Here is a 15,840-nt window from a genome sequence, read left to right as displayed (position 1 = left end):
GGGACGCCACACAGCAGACAATGTTTTCCTATTTAGGCTTCTGAATCTCCCTTACCGTTTACTGCAGTTTTGTCTGGGTTGTTCTTCCTGATCATGTAGGGCAGTTAAGAAATCAATATTAAGTTTAGGGCAGTTGGACTAGAAGTGCCTCAAGTTCCTTGTGTTACAGCGGTAGGGACCCTTTTGTGCACACACCCAGATGTTGCTGTAATATGCAACTTCCATCACCACATCTGGAGGGCCACAGGTTCCCTGTGCCTGTTGCATTAGGTTCCTTTGCCATAACACTCATAGCAAATAATAATAATAATAATTTATTATTTGTACCCCGCCCATCTGGCTGGGTTTCCCCAGCCACTCTGGGCGGCTTCCACAGAGACCAAAAATACACTAAAATGTCACACATTAAAAACTTCCCTGAACAGGGCTGCCTTAAGATGTCTACTGAATGTCAGGTAGTTGTTGTTCTCTTTGACATCTGCTGGGAGGGCGTTCCACAGGGCAGGTGCCACTACCGAGAAGGCCCTCTGCCTGGTTCCCTGTAGCTTTGCTTCTCGCAATGAGGGAACCGCCAGAAGGCCCTCGGCGCTGGACCTCAGCGTTCGGGCAAAACGATGGGGGTGGAGACTCTCCTTCAGGTATACTGGGCCGAGGCCATTTAAGGCTTTAAAGGTCAACACCAACACTTTGAATTGTGCTTGGAAACGTACTGGGAGCCAATGTAGGTCTTTCAAGACGTCATGTGAATGTGAAAGCTGTGTCCTGTTAATAACGATGCCCCAATTTATCCCACAGATGATGCATACTTACTGCAGGGACTTAATATCGAACAACTTTACCCCGAAACCTCTAGTTTCATTACATATGATGGGTCGATGACAATTCCACCCTGCTACGAAACAGCAAGTTGGATACTAATGAACAAGCCTGTCTACATTACAAGGATGCAGGTATGCACTGCTATCTCTATTGACAAGGCCAGGTTAGACTAACGAATTTCAGGTATATCTTTGTAAAGGAATATGAGAATAAACCGAAGCGTGTGGGGAAATATGTGGTAGGTTAGTTCAAAAAAGTGAAGTCCAGTCTTCCTTGACTCTCTAGCAAATGAAACGTAATGCAATAAAACATCAGCCATTAAAAACTTCTCTGAACAGGACTGCCTTCAGATGTCTTCTAAAAGTCAAATAGTTGTCTATGTGTTTGACATCTGGTGGGAGGGTGTTCGACATGGAGGGCTTCATTGCCTAGAAGACCCTCCACCTGGTTCCCTGTAGCTGCACAACTCGCAGTGAGGGAATCGCCAGAAGGCTCTCTGAGATGGACCTTGCTGTCCGGGCTGGATGGTGGAGGCGCTCCTTCAGGTATACAGAGCCAAGGCCATTTCGGGCTTTAAAGTTTAACGCCAACACTTTGAATTGTGCTCAGAGCCAGTGTAGATCCTTTAGAACCTGTGTTAGATGTTCCTGGCGGCTGCTCGCAGTCACGATTCTAGCTGTCGCATTGTGAATTAGTTGAAGTTTCTGAGGCACCTTCTATGGTAGCCCCACACAGAACGTATTGCAGTAGTCCAAGTGGGAGAGAACCAGAGCATATACCACTCTGGTGAGACAGTGTACAGGCAGGCAAGGTCTCAGCCAGCGTACCAGGTGGAGCTGGTAGACAGCTTCCCTAGATGCTGAATCAACCTGCCTTATATACATCTCGCCTCCCTGCCCATTCACTCACTTAGTTTTCCTCTCCCTCTCAGATTTCTGCCCCCTTCTTCCCTGCATTCACCCAAATCACCCCTCTCCTCCAGACTTGCATTGATAGAGCCCTGCTTCCTTCTCCCATACTTCACTAAGCTTTTCTACTTGCTCTGCCTTTTCATCAGAGCAGCTCAGCCAATCACTGCTCAGCTTCTCTGTGGCAGGCAGGCAGGCAGGTGAGCCAAGCACTGCCAGAGGGCCTTGAAAACAACCAGATTCTCAGTGTCAGGAAAGGGAGCTGAGCAGTCACTGCCAGAGACTTAATCACCATGATGTCCGGGGCAGCTGTCTCCAGGATCTCTTTGCACTGTATAAATGACCTGAGCTTGGGGGGGAAATGTCTTATCTGGTTTGGGGACTCCCAGAAATACTCAGGCTTCATATCTATTTTCCAAGATGAGCATGAGTAATCTGAACTGGCTTCTGCAGTTTTGCTTAAATGCATACTTTTTTTTTACTGGGAAATAGAACTGCACAGTCGCCAGTCTCTGATAGTCATGGCACCAATCTTACAAGACAGTCCCATGTCTTATAAACTATAATCTAGTAAGATGTGGCTGTCACTTCCTACTGCAACCTTTTAGCGGTGGCTCCTGCCTAAAGGTCTCATCAGGCAAGCAGGACTTGAATCAGCTTCACATGTGTCACTTAGATGTGCTTTTGGAGCCTCCTTTGTGTGTGTGCATGTGAAAGACAGAATAAATGCTCTTTTATCAAGCTGTGACAGTTGCCATGAGTAAGACAAAACTGACTCCAGACAGGGTCAATTTGTCTGCAGAACAATTCCTCTCTGGCCCCAAATACGGTGACCAAGTATTTTCATAGCCACATATAACCTGGACACTCACCTACAGACAGGACCTAAGTGGGAGAGTGTGGACTCCAACTCTGAATGAGCTGGCTGGCTCAGTCATGGCCCATTTTTTAATAATAATAATAAAATAATAATAAAAAATATATTATTTATACCCTGCCCATCTGTCTGGGTATTAAAAACACAATAAAACATCAAACATTAAAAACTTCCCTAAGCAGAGCTGCCTTCAGATGTCTTATAAAAGTCAGATAGTTGTTTATTTCCTTGACATCTGATGGGAGGGTGTTCCACAGGGCAGGCGCCACTACCAAGAAGGCCCTCTGCCTGGTTCCCTGTAACTTGGCCTCTCGCAGTGAGGGATCCGCCAGAAGGCCCTCGGCGCTGGACCTCAGTGTCCAGGCTGAGCGATGGGGGTGGAGACACTCCTTCAGGTAGGATATGGGTGGACTTGAGTGAAGAATAATGGCTGAAGTTCCCAGTCAGTCCACCACCATGGCCCCGCCCCTTAGCTTGCAGGTGATAGGCACATTCAAACAGGCAGGTTTCCAGCAACCAGTGCAGCCACAGGAGGAGGCACTGACATCCTCCAATGGCCACATGGGGCAGAACGATGAGCCCCATTTCCCAGCAAGTGACCTTTCCATCGCAAACCAGGGGCATATACTGAATTCATAGTAACTCCATTTAAGTCTCACACCTTCCGTTTCCTCCATAGACTTTTTATTTTAACACACTGTGGAAAAGCTCTCCTTTTATCTGCCTTGACTGCGCAAAAGACAATAGGATTTCAGAAGAATGTGAATAATTTCAGTCCGCTTCTCGATAGCCTTACAGCGATTCAGAGCCTTAACCTTCCAGACGCCATCACACCCTGAAAAACTGCACGCATGCAACTGCAAAATGCATGGATGACTTTGAACCGCAAGTTCTCCTTGGAGTCCTTGCTTTCCTACAGCAGATCTCCTTGTAAAAGAAGTTACAAATGCGCACCTGGAGAAACAGTTGGCCAAGTGACATTTCCTCTCAGTTGCAATGGTTAACAAGAGATACTGAGCTGTTGCAGCTGAGCAGTTCTCCACTGAACCACTGATGAGTGGAAGGGGGGGCAGATTACATCTGACTGCAGGCTGGATCCAACCTTTGGCCAGGGGTTCCCCTCTCCTGAATTGCAATTTCCTCACTGTAGGCTCAGACCATTTTATTTCTTCCTGCATAATGATTAATGATGTTTTCCCCTTTAAGTCAGCTGCCCCACCCCCACCTGCTAGGGGTGAGGGATTAAACTGATGCTTTCTTGCCATTGTTTCTTTGCAATAACAATTTTTCGCAGTGAAAGACAGAAAAGAAATATGGGGAGACGCAGTAATTTAACACACTCCTCAGGGGGAAAGGAGCTTACACAGAGGGTCCCTTAAGAGGCATTACAGCATTATTTCCTAGCCATAATGGGAAGCTTTCCGTTAAAGGCCAAATAAACTGAATTTGCCTATACAGTTGTACCTTGGTTCTCAAACAGAATGCATTCCGGGAGTCCATTCAACTCCTGGAACCCTTTGAAAACCAATGTGGAGCGTCTTGCAGCCAATTGGAAGCTGCGCCAGATGTTTGGCATCCGAAAATCATTCAGAAACTGGAACACTCGCTTCCAGGTTTCGATCATTCAGGAGCCATTTGTTCAGGAGCCAAGGTGCTTGAGGTCCAAGGTACAACTGTATACAGGCTTTCGTTGCAATTGCATTACACTACCAGATAATCGACAGAAATCAAAAAACAGAAGACAGGGGAACAGAGCACAGACAGTAAATTTTCTGGTTACTTATCTCTAATTGTCTGCCCTGGGTTATATAGTTTGCTCGTATTTTTTCCTCCTGAATATTAACAGATGTAAATTTTGTTGTGTTAAGTGTGTCCATTTATGTTTGTGCAGATGCATTCGTTACGACTGCTAAGCCAGAATCAGCCTTCACAGATTTTTCTGAGTATGAGCGACAACTTCAGACCAGTCCAGCCTCTCAACAATCGATGTATCCGAACGAACATCAACTTTAGTTTACAGGGAAAAGATTGCCCAAACAATAGAGCACAGAAACTACAGTATAGAGGTATGCTCCCAACATTATTTTCATTTCTTAAATGCTTGTTGTCATAATTCTGTAACATCCCTTGACAGCAACCAGGCTTAGGAGCGCAGGACCTTGCCTTAACCAGGTGAGTTGATTTGTCAATGTAACACAGGGATTTTTAATACGCTTAACCAGCCGCAGCTCTCAGATGGAGAAAAAAGGTATTTTCCACTTTTATTTGGAGATGCTGGGGTTGAATCTGGGGCTTTTCACATGCAAAGACACTGGCCAGACTAGTAGCGGCTGGCAAGAAAGGCAATAGCTGTGCACTGCTCTCCCATCAGCAGAGTAGCCACTGTTGACCGGAAGGGAGAAAGGTGGGGAGGTCAGCACTGTGCGTGTGCACCAGCAGAGTCAATCTGGTGCTCCTAGCTCTGTATCTGCACACAGACAGCCTTCCGCCCCACCTCACCCCACTTCCTCCCAGTAGCAGCATCAGCTCTGCGGGTGGGAGGTCAGTTGCATGGCCCCTTGTCAAGGAGCCAGGTCATCCACAGGGCAAGCACACACACAGAAGGCACAAAATGCAATCAGCTTTTTATTAGCAGAAAAACAACAGTACAGCAGTGTCCTTGGTTCATCTTAATGAAATAAAGTGTTGCTGAAACTAAGCTCTATGCATGCCCTTTCTCTAGCATCTCACTCGGGATCTCACCTTTTCCTGACCCTTGATCACTCAAGTCTTCTGCTTCTATCAGCTCCCAGTTCAACCCTTCTGTTCCTCACTGTCCCACAATCAGGGTGCGGGCCCTAAGGTGTCATCTTCAGAGTCTTCTTGGAGAGGCAGGCTCCCACTACTCTTCTTCAGCCAGCCAGGTCCCCAACGCCCCTTCACATGGGCTGTTCGTGGCTCTGCCACTGATCAACCATCGCTCTCCAAAACACCCTCAACGTTTCAAGCAAGCTCCTGAACATTAAGCAAAATTGAGCATATGTTAGGAAAGTAAAATGACTCTAGACAGTACTGGCTGGAGTCTGATGCTTGTGGTGGGCTGAAGGAGTTTCAGCTGGAAACGAAAGGGGCTTGAACGACTGAATGTCTGCACAGGGGAAATTACTTATTCTGGAGGAATCTCCACAATACGCACTGTGGGAAATTCTCTCTCCAAATTGGAGTGAAATGCCAAGCCTCTGCTGTAAACAGCAAATATCAGAGGCCTAGAGGTTGGAGAAACAGCGAGGTAGCAGAGAAAAGTATGCCATTGCCTCCAGATGGCTAGAATTAGCCACTTCCACAGGCAACCCTCTCTTTATGTCCCTAATTTCAAATGATTTGATATGGGGTAGGAAAAATAACAGCTGTTTCTATGGAAGAGCTTCTGTGTGCCAGTCCAGTCAGCAACTAGGAAATACCACACTATAGTGATACTTCAGAAATGCTGTTTCTGAACCACAGTATATGTTTTGACACACCAATAGTGAATGTGGATCCTGCCCATCCATTTAGACCAGGCCAGGGGGTACTGTGGCCTTCTAGATGTCATTGGACTACAGTGGATGGTCAAGGATGATGGGACCTGTAGTCCAACAACATATGGTTCCCCATGTCTGATCTAAACAGTAGCAGCTATAGCCATATACACATCATGCAAACATGGGGTATATTGGAGCACAGTCACCAGCATTATGTGGTGATTGTTTTTTCCAGAGCAGCAGTGCCTTCACAGGAGAGGACAATTAGAACCTGAGATTCACTCCCTGGCATAGAAAGGGGTATGAGATCCTGGAAGGTCACTGTCAAAGAATATAGCTAGATGGAGCAGTGCAGTGAGAGACAGCTTCATATTTCCAGACTGTGAACAACACGTTATCCCTTTTTCTGAAGCCCTGTCTCCCTTCAATGTGTTACTCTAAGGACAAAGTTTTACCTTCAGTTTTTTACTTGTCATGAGTTGGTTCCTGTGCACCAATCACACGTGAGCACACAACGGGCCAAACTTGATGTGATTTTCATCACATAGTTTGGTGACTCGTTTTTTCTTTCACCAGTTGCCATCAGTGGGGCTGGAAGGGCAAAGGTGTGGGGAGGGGGAGCTTTAACTCTTTGGCACCACCAAAGTGACGAATAAAGTCACAAATGGTTACCATACATCCTCTGTTGGGGGGTGTTAAAATCTTGGTGTGGGGGGGTTAAACTTGGGGAAATGTCCATGTTTTTTTGTTTGGTAGCAGGCGAGCAGCAGGGGCTCCTTTGTGCAGCGCAGCTGGGGAGTGGGAAGGGTCCTGATTCCCCAGCTGAGCCAGCCCCGGAGCTACCCCTCTGCTGTCTTCTTTTTTGCCCTTTGAAATATGGCAGCCCTACAAATGGTGGGGAGGGGGAGGCAGGAGGAGCACCTGATCTTTGCAATGGACCCGGCAGAGGACAAACAGGGCTCACTGCAACTGCTGGAGCGATACCATCACCAAATACAGTGGTACCTCGGGTTACAGATGCTTCAGGTTACAGACTCCGCTAACCCAGGAATATTACCTTGGGTTAAGAACTTTGCTTCAGGATGAGAACATAAATCGTGCTCCGGCGGCGCAGCGGCAGCAGGAGGCCCCATTAGCTAAAAGTGGTGCTTCAGGTTAAGAACAGTTTCAGGTTAAGAACGGACCTCCAGAATGAATTAAGCTCTTAATCCGAGGTACCACTATACCACAGTTGTTGCATGCTGCTCATGCCGCCTTCCCTGGATCCGAGCCTTGCAAGGCCGCTCAGGAAGGGCAGTGTGAGGACCCAGTAGCCATGCACCACTTGTTCCCAGCCTCACATGTGGCTGGGATCTAAGAGTGCATGGCTGCCACCATCCCACCCTACCCCATCCCATCCCCAAAGCACCCTTGCAAGGCTGGCATCTGCGAAGGGGGAGCCTGAGCAAGGGGGAGCCTGAGCAGCTGATGGCCCCTGGTGGGTGCGAAGCAGGGACCCCACCAGCCCGGTGCTCCTCTCACTGTGGGATGCTTTGTGCCCCTCAAAATTCTATGCACTAGGCCATGGCCCCTCCGACACCCATTACAAAGAGACTGCTGTCCGGTACATGCTTCCTTGGGAGCAGTCACCGGAATGGCATTCCAACACTTCTCACCTGGGCCTTCAGAAGTGGGGGGGGGGGAGAGACCGCTCCCCTAGAGCCAAAGGCACAATGGGGCTTTGCTGAGGCTCCTCAGTTGATGCATGCGAAAGCCGTGCCTCAGCTGAGCAGCCTCAACAATAGGCCTGGCCGATGTATCAATACATCACCCAGGACCGGTATGAGGGGCAAAGTGTGATGGCAGCTTCACCCAGTGGTATATCATGAGTGAAACCACTACCACCACTCCAGACTCCCTCTGCCACTGGTCCACAGGTGGCAGTTTCACTTGCAACTGATCACTGGGTGAAGCCGCCATTGCTCTCTGGCCCTTATACCACATATACCTCCAGCAAAGCAGTTAAAGAAGTTACCTGCTTTAGCTGCCTTCCCATGGGCAAGCAGGCTACCTTTTTCTCCCAGGAGCAAGGTGAGTTTTGTTCTTTTCTCAATGACTCCCCTAAGATCTGTATTCCCTGGGCACTTCTGTGATCTTCTTTAGTCATGTGGGAGCTTCCCCTGCCCTCAAAAATTAGGTACCACTGTGGAAAACCTACATGATGTTGTTCTTGTTGTGTTCCTTTTCCAGTAAACGAATGGCTCCTCAAGTGATTCGGACAGAAGCAGGAAGAACTCCTAACCTCAGTTGAATGCTACTACTGTGAATTGACGTAATACAGAATGCCCCAGCCTCATTCAGTCTTTGTACTTCATAGATGGCGTGCGTGCGCACACGTGCTGCAACGAAAACAGAAAAAATAAACGGATGCCAAGTTGGGAATTCAGCTAGATGAAATTTGTTCATAGATGATCGGTCCTAACAAAAGCAAAAAGACAATGATCTTACCGATAACATGATTACAATTTTGATACTGTTTTCCTGAAACTACTGTAGCTCACCAAGCAAAGACTTTTCAGACTTTGTACATATGAAATTTCTCCTCTGTTCCCCTCCTCCCTTCTTCCCCCTCCCATCATCCCCCCCCATTAAAAAGAAAAAAAAATACCATACATGGTGGTTCACTACGGCATCCAAGTGGGTTTGTGTTCTGTGTGCCAAGTAATCCTTGGGAAGCTCTCATAATATCACTCTCATTACTGGTTACTGGCAAAGCAGAACTAGAAGATTGTTAAGGGAAACTTGTTTCTGGGTCATGATCCTTCTGTTTATTTAATAATGGACAGATACCGGGATAAGTATTGTAAATAGATCACTGAAGAAATATAAAGGAAATTGAAATATTTTCCCCTCATCACATATCTGTAGTAGGAACTGCCAAGACTGGGATTAATCCATTTTTTTCTGTTCCTTGTTTTACAAAGGTCATACGTTGTGTTTGGTTACTGTTAACAATTCAATAAATGTGTTTAACAAATTAATTTACTACACTTGCTTTGGTTTACTCTGTCCTCCTATATATATATTTTTAAAGAAACCCTAAACATATATATTATATGCTAGTTTGTCTAAACTAAAAGCATTGGGGGATATATTAAAATACAGCGGTGTGACTTTAATTCTGCCATAGAATTCACAAGGAATAAGATTTAGATACCAGAAGGGATGCGGGTGGCGCTGTGGGTTAAACCACAGAGCCTAGGACTTGCCTATCGGAAGGTCGGCGATTCGAATCTCCACGATGGGGTGAGCTCCCGTTGCTCGGTCCCTTCTCCTGCCAACCTAGCAGTTCAAAAGCATGTCAAAGTGCAAGTAGAGAAACAGGTAGCGCTCCGGCGGGAAGGTAAACGGTGTTTCCGTGTGCTGCTCTGGTTTACCAGAAGCAGCTTAGTCATGCTGGCCACATGACCCGGAAGCTGTATGCCGGCTCCCTCAGCCAATAAAGCGAGATGAGCGCTGCAACCCCAGAGTCGGTCATGACTGGACCTAATGGTCAAGGGTCCCTTTACCTTTACCTTAACCTCACCACTACCCAAAGCCTTTTGCCCGACTCAGCTGGAGTGAGATCAGGTGAATGGATGGCACAGCCCCAGCACACTGTCCGCCACTGCCCTTGGTAGACACTGGGCCCCCAGCATGTGAGGGAGGGCTGCAGGGAGGGGATGTACAGGAAGTGGGAGATTCACCTTCCTCTCTCCATGCTGGCAATTGCAGCTGGGGACAGAGAATGAGCGAAAGGGACTTCTGTTGCCATTCCTATGGGAGCTGCCAGGAGCCACCATCTCACCCAAGACAATGTGTATAAGATGACCCCTAATTTTTTACTAAAAAACTGGCGTGGAAAAACAATCTCTTGTACATGGGGAAAATACAGTAGATCAAGAGAGAGGAGAGGATCTTCCTTGTGGTAAGAACTACTGCCTTTATCAAAGTTGCACATGGAAGGCATCAAATCACTCTCCCAAGATATTTTTTGTTAAGGTTCAACATTGTTTCAGTGAGTAGATCCCTACTCACACCAAGCAATACAATCAGTGATCTAAACCCTACAAGCCGCACATGCCCTGGTCAGTCCACGCAGTACAATGAGATGGTAGAATACTTATGGGGTTGCGGAATGCACTGCACCTCTTCAGAATGCAAATGTGGGGTCACATTACTGGATATTCCTTACAAAGAGGAAACCATAACAAGTAAAGGTCTGAACCCTTTCTCCACAGTGTGCTCTTATTCCATATTAAATACCATATGGAAACCCTGGGATAAATATCTAATCAGGTGGCCTTACCCCTTTGCTTGCAAGCTGATATAATAGATTGCCCTGGTTTCCATTTGCTGCAAAGAACTTTAAAAGGGGCCAAGGTGTGTCGTGGCAAATAGCCATGCAGGAAAAGCAGGTTACTAAAGCAACATTGATACTGCTGGTTTGTGGAGCAAAGAGTGCTTTTTAAGATGCACTCCATAGCCTTGGGTTCTTTCCTTTCAACCTCTCAGTAAACCAATGCGAATGAGAGAGCACCACAAAGAAAACCGCACATATGATCCTCATAAAATCCCTTCTTTCCCAGCGCAAGGCAAGATGTTGTGAGAATCATCGGGGGGGGGGAGCATCAACAGGTGGAGTCTTCTTCTGAGCCCCAATCATTCGACTTCACATAGTTTAGAAACCTTTACAGATTGGTAGATGATTGCAAGACCCATTCTACCCAGCAAGAAGATGGCAAAGGATGAAACTCTGACACGTCTAATATTCCCATCGTTAGCTCTATCAGTACTCAGCATCATCTGTTCCTGGTTTGCAAATGCAAAGTTTCTAGTCTCTTGTTAGAGAAGTCATTTCCAGACACAACAATAAAAGCAGGAGTAGAAAGACTCCTAATTCTTAACACAGACAACGCCCGATTTGCATGGGAGTTGCGTTCCAGGTCATCATACACTGCATCAGAGCACGCATACACCCCATTATGAGCCTGCCCCCGTTATGCCCCTCCATTCTTCCCCCTTTTCCAGCCACTTCCTGGTTGCCACAAGGCACACTTGCACAGTTGTCCATCAATCGGATGCACATAAATCGGTTGCTGCCTTAGATCATGTCTGGTCAATGCCATGTTTGACTGTGCATTGTAATCTTGCCTGGAGAAGTCACATACAGATGAATTCATTCACTTGGGATGTTAGTGTCGGTGATCTGTAAAGTTTGCCTTCAATATAAGGTGAACTTTACAACGTCTGAGTTATTTTCCGGCACAGATTTTAATCTGAGCCTGAGAAGAATTCTGTCCCTCCCCAATTCACCGCTTCATTTTCCTATCTGCAGCTACAGTAGCTTCTGTAGTACTAACAGAGAGGGAGGGAGGTATCTCTCCACACTCCTCTTCTTATTCCTCCCAACTTCTCCAGTTCCTCGCTCCTGGAACACTGCCACAGAAGCATCCCAGACACAGGGCGCCCTGGGACATGTTCATATAGATCCCCGATGCTAGGGAAAATTACATTTCCCATGGATTCTGGCACCCCGAGTACTGTTGTTGCCCCTTTTCAGGTGGGTGGGAACAGAAGCAGAATGAGAAAGAGGAAAGAGAATGAGAGAGAAGACACACAGAGCTCAACTATGGCCACAGCAACTAAGGAAGAGAGAGAGAGAGAGAGAGAGAGAGAGAGAGAGAGAGAGAGAGAGAGAGAGAGAGAGAGAGAGAGAGAGAGAGCGCTCCCATCATCACTTAGCAAGGAAAACTCACGATGGAGGGAATTGCAGGGGTTATGGACCAGAAGTGACAAGTGAATTTAGAACTCCAGGATTTGGGGTTTTTTCTTCCTGAACATAAATAAGTTTTCCCTGAACATTCTTCACTTTTTCTTATAATTGCTGGTCCCAGCACTAATGGAAGCTAGGCAGGTTAGCCCATCATTACTCTTGTCTTCTGGCTTCTCCAGATCTTGGATTTCACTCCCCTACGACTTCAGTTCTCGTCTTGCAGCTGCACACGGCAGCTCATTTGTCTACAATCCAGACACCAAGGCAGCTGAATTATAACTGAAAGTCTGCTGGCTCCCAGACTGGTTGGCAAGCAAGGCTTTCTAATATTACCTTGTCATCATTAGCTCAAAATATTCCATCATTAGCAGAGGAACGGTGTGTTAGGAAACAGTCCATCCGAAAGCTTAATCCAAAAAAAGACAAGGCATGAGTAAAGACAAATGTTTACAAAATATTTGCAAGACTGAAGGGAGGGTGCTGAGTGTTAGACTCAGACTCTTTCCTTCCTCTCTGTACCACTCGAAAAAATATCCTGAGTATTTCGTATTTAATGATGGCAATAATACAGCAACAAGCAAGGTTGATTTCCGCTTTCTGCCTCCTTTCAGGCATAATTTGAAATGTGACAGTAATGACTAATCAGAGACATTTTCAGATATTGGATGCCAAAGTTTTCCCAGGCTGAGGGCCCCAATCATTAAACATTTATGCTGTGTGCCTGTGCTCTATGATAAAGCTACAGAAATGAAATTTGGTAGACAACATTTCATCCAAATGCCATTTTCCTGTCTGCACTGGAGGAAATGTTCAAATGAGACAGCCTGTTTTCTTCTATTTTCATTCTCCCATCATGTGATGTGCAAAGGAGAGCTACAAAGTAGTGGCTATTCTTGTGCAAAGTACGATATTCAAATTATTTCCGAAATGCATCTCTTCTATTTTGTCCCACAAATGGCTGCCCGATTATGAAATCATGTAGATTGGCTTCAGAAGGCCAAAAAAAAAGAGGAGTGTTTGAGGTCCTTTGTGAGAGATCCTGCCTATAATATGCCCTGCAACATTTTTCTGATGAGATTAGGAATGTCTTATTATTATTATTATTATTATTATTATTATTATTATTATTATTATTACACCACCAATCTGACTGGGTTGCCCCAGCCACTCTGGGTGGCTTCCAACATATATTAAAACATGCTAAAACATTAAACATTATAGAGCCCTATACAGTGGGACCTCGGTTTAAGAACAGTCCGGTTTAAGAACTATTCGGTTTACAAACTCTGCAAAACCAGAAATAGTGTCCCAATTTGTGAACTTTACCTCGGTCTAAGAACAGAATCCGAATTATCGCCGTATGTGCACTTCATTTCACAGAAGCCTCCTATCTACTGCCTTAGGCTGCCGCTCTAAACGAAAGCCAAGTCTCTCGCAGACAAGAGTCTCCGCAGCGTTTGCAGAAACACGACATCGAATCAAGCTAAGATGGATGGATGTGCTGCTGTTCCTATTCCCCGCGTGTCACAAGAATGAAACCTGGCAAAAGCTGAGTTTCAGTACACTGGGCAAATCTGGAACAGACCGGCACATCTGACCCAATACGTGGAGCACAGTTACACATGGTGACTTGATACCCCCTTGTTTTTGCAGTTCAAGCCAGCAGCAAAGGCAAGAGGTTGATCCAGCCTCATTGCTAGGACAGCATCCACGGCAAGCCAACTGTGTCTGACTTGGCCTAACCTAGAATGATTTTACTGCTCAGGAATCGTGGAGCTGCTACACTAAATGCAATGTTTTGTGCAAGCAGAATCCAGAAGCCCTGCAAATGCATGCTGTTTATCTTATTTTATCCTCTGGGTAAGTCAGAAGTAAGCTTGGCCAGCATAAAGGAGCTTTGTGGGGTTTCAGATCCTTATCATGTTTTAAATTGGTTTCATTACTTTTCTATAACAACACAGAGCAGATAAAGAAACAAGAAGAGACTGATATGCATATTATGATGAGATCTAAAATTACTCTATCAGAGGCTGCCATCCTATTGAACTTGATGGACTTACAGCACAATCATACACATGTCTACTCAGATGTAACAGTGCAATCCTATGGCATCTGCAAGTACAGTGGTACCTCAGGTTACATACGCTTCAGGTTACATACGCTTCAGGTTACAGACTCCGCTAACCCAGAAATAGTACCTCCGGTTAAGAACTTTGCTTCAGGATGAGAACAGAAATTGAGCAGCGGCGGTGTGGCAGCAGCAGGAGGCCCCATTAGCTAAAGTGGTGCTTCAGGTTAAGAACAGTTTCAGGTTAAGAACGGACTTCTGGAACGAATTAAGTATGTAACCAGATGTACCACTGTAATGGACTTCTATCCTGGAGACCTTGTTGTGGCCACAGACAAGTCCATGCCCATCCATCGTGTCCCTATTTTCCAGGGACAGTCCCAGATTTATTATCATCGGAGCAGTGTTGGAGGGTATGCAATAACGCAGGGTGCCAACTCAAATAAAATACTGGGGGGCCCAGGTAAGCCCCGCCCAGCATAATCGATCACATGACATGGTACATATGTACCATTTGAATAGCAATGTGCATTAACTTTGGAGGTGCAGCCCCCTCAAATGTTTTATTGAGGGCGCTGAAGACGCTACAATTTTTGAAGTCCTTTACCCGCCTCTGTTTTGCTACATTTCATTCCATGGCCGTTTGCACCCAGAATGGCCGGCACGTATCTGAGCGGTTTCATTTACTTCATGTCACATATCTGATGCTCCTGCTGATTGTTGAAGAGCAAACAATCAACTCTATGGTCCCAGCTGAATAAGGAAGGCAGAGACCATTCTGGGATATTAGCCAAGAATGCCAGATGGACAAGATTGCTGAAACAATTACTATGAATTTACAAATTGTGCCTCTGGAATACATAATGTGTTCTACTGATTTCCTGCCTATGGGGAATTTTAAGTGTTAAAAGCATTCTTTAGCCCGGGGTAGAACTTCTTTGCCCTCCTTTTCAGTTGGAGCAGAGAAAACTTACAGAGTTTTTCATTAGCCCGAAACTGTGCAGTTCATGAGATCTAAGGGCCAGAGCCATTGCAAACGCTATGTGCACTGCAGCCGGGTGATTGCACAAGTAATTGCAATGGGCTGCTTTATGGATCCCACAATGGATTTTGCACATTGTTCTAAAGTTGATGTACAACCAACCTGGGTTTGGCGCAAACCAACTTTGAAACATTGTGGATATGCTTTAAATGGAAGAAGTATACAGCACTAAAACAGAACTGCTGAGCAGAAATGTGGGTAATTGAACAGAAAAAGAAGGGGATAGTTTAAAGGCTGAAAGGCCAAAATTATCAGAATGAAAGAAATTTCAGAACAGTAGCCCACCGTACTAGTCTGTAACAGAGGCGTAGCATGGGGGGGGTGGCCCTGGGCAGAATCAGGTGCCTCCACAATTGGTCAATTGGGTAGGTGACTGGAGAAAGCGGGTGAGGAGCCTGTTGGAAGTGGGCTCTGTTCACCGCCAATCCAGCTACCTAGTCCAACAGGGGGCGCAACACTTGACCCACTCCGGGAGCCAGCAACCCATGCTACACTGGGAAAGCAACAGAGGGTTCTTGTAGCACCTTAAAAAAAGGTCCAGTCGTGGCCGACTATGGGGTTGCGGCGCTCATCTTCTTTATTGGCTGAGGGAGCCGGAGTACAGCTTCTGGGTCATGTGGCCAGCATGACTAAGCCGCTTCAGTCAAACCAGAGCAGTGCACGGAAACTCCGTTTACCTTCCCACCGGAGCGGTACCTATCTATCTACTTGCACTTTGACGTGCTTTTGAACTGCTAGGTTGGCAGGAGCAGGGACCGAGCAACGGGAGCTCACCCTGTCGCAGGGATTCGAACCGTTGACCTTCTGATCGGCAAGTCTTAGGCTCTGTGGT

General features: G+C 46.3%; 1 protein-coding gene across 3 annotated transcripts in view; it reads left to right on the top strand.

The window, feature by feature from the left end:
* CA10 (carbonic anhydrase 10) overlaps positions 1–9,128 on the top strand; it is a 325,456-nt gene extending 316,328 nt beyond the window's left edge. For all 3 annotated transcript variants that reach the window (XM_081898906.1, XM_081898907.1, XM_081898908.1), the window contains exons 8-10: positions 796–950; positions 4,496–4,670; positions 8,334–9,128. In XM_081898906.1, coding sequence (XP_081755032.1) covers positions 796–950; positions 4,496–4,670; positions 8,334–8,356 — 353 coding nt within the window. In that variant the 3' untranslated portion in view covers positions 8,357–9,128. The remainder of the gene's footprint in view (positions 1–795; positions 951–4,495; positions 4,671–8,333) is intronic.
* Positions 9,129–15,840: the final 6,712 nt, after the last annotated feature.

This window comes from Podarcis melisellensis, assembly GCF_964234715.1.
Source record: "Podarcis melisellensis genome assembly, chromosome: 2".
Taxonomy (NCBI): domain Eukaryota; kingdom Metazoa; phylum Chordata; class Lepidosauria; order Squamata; family Lacertidae; genus Podarcis; species Podarcis melisellensis.
The sequence above is the reverse complement of the archived record's forward strand: the minus strand, read 5'-3'. Positions and strand labels throughout refer to the sequence as shown.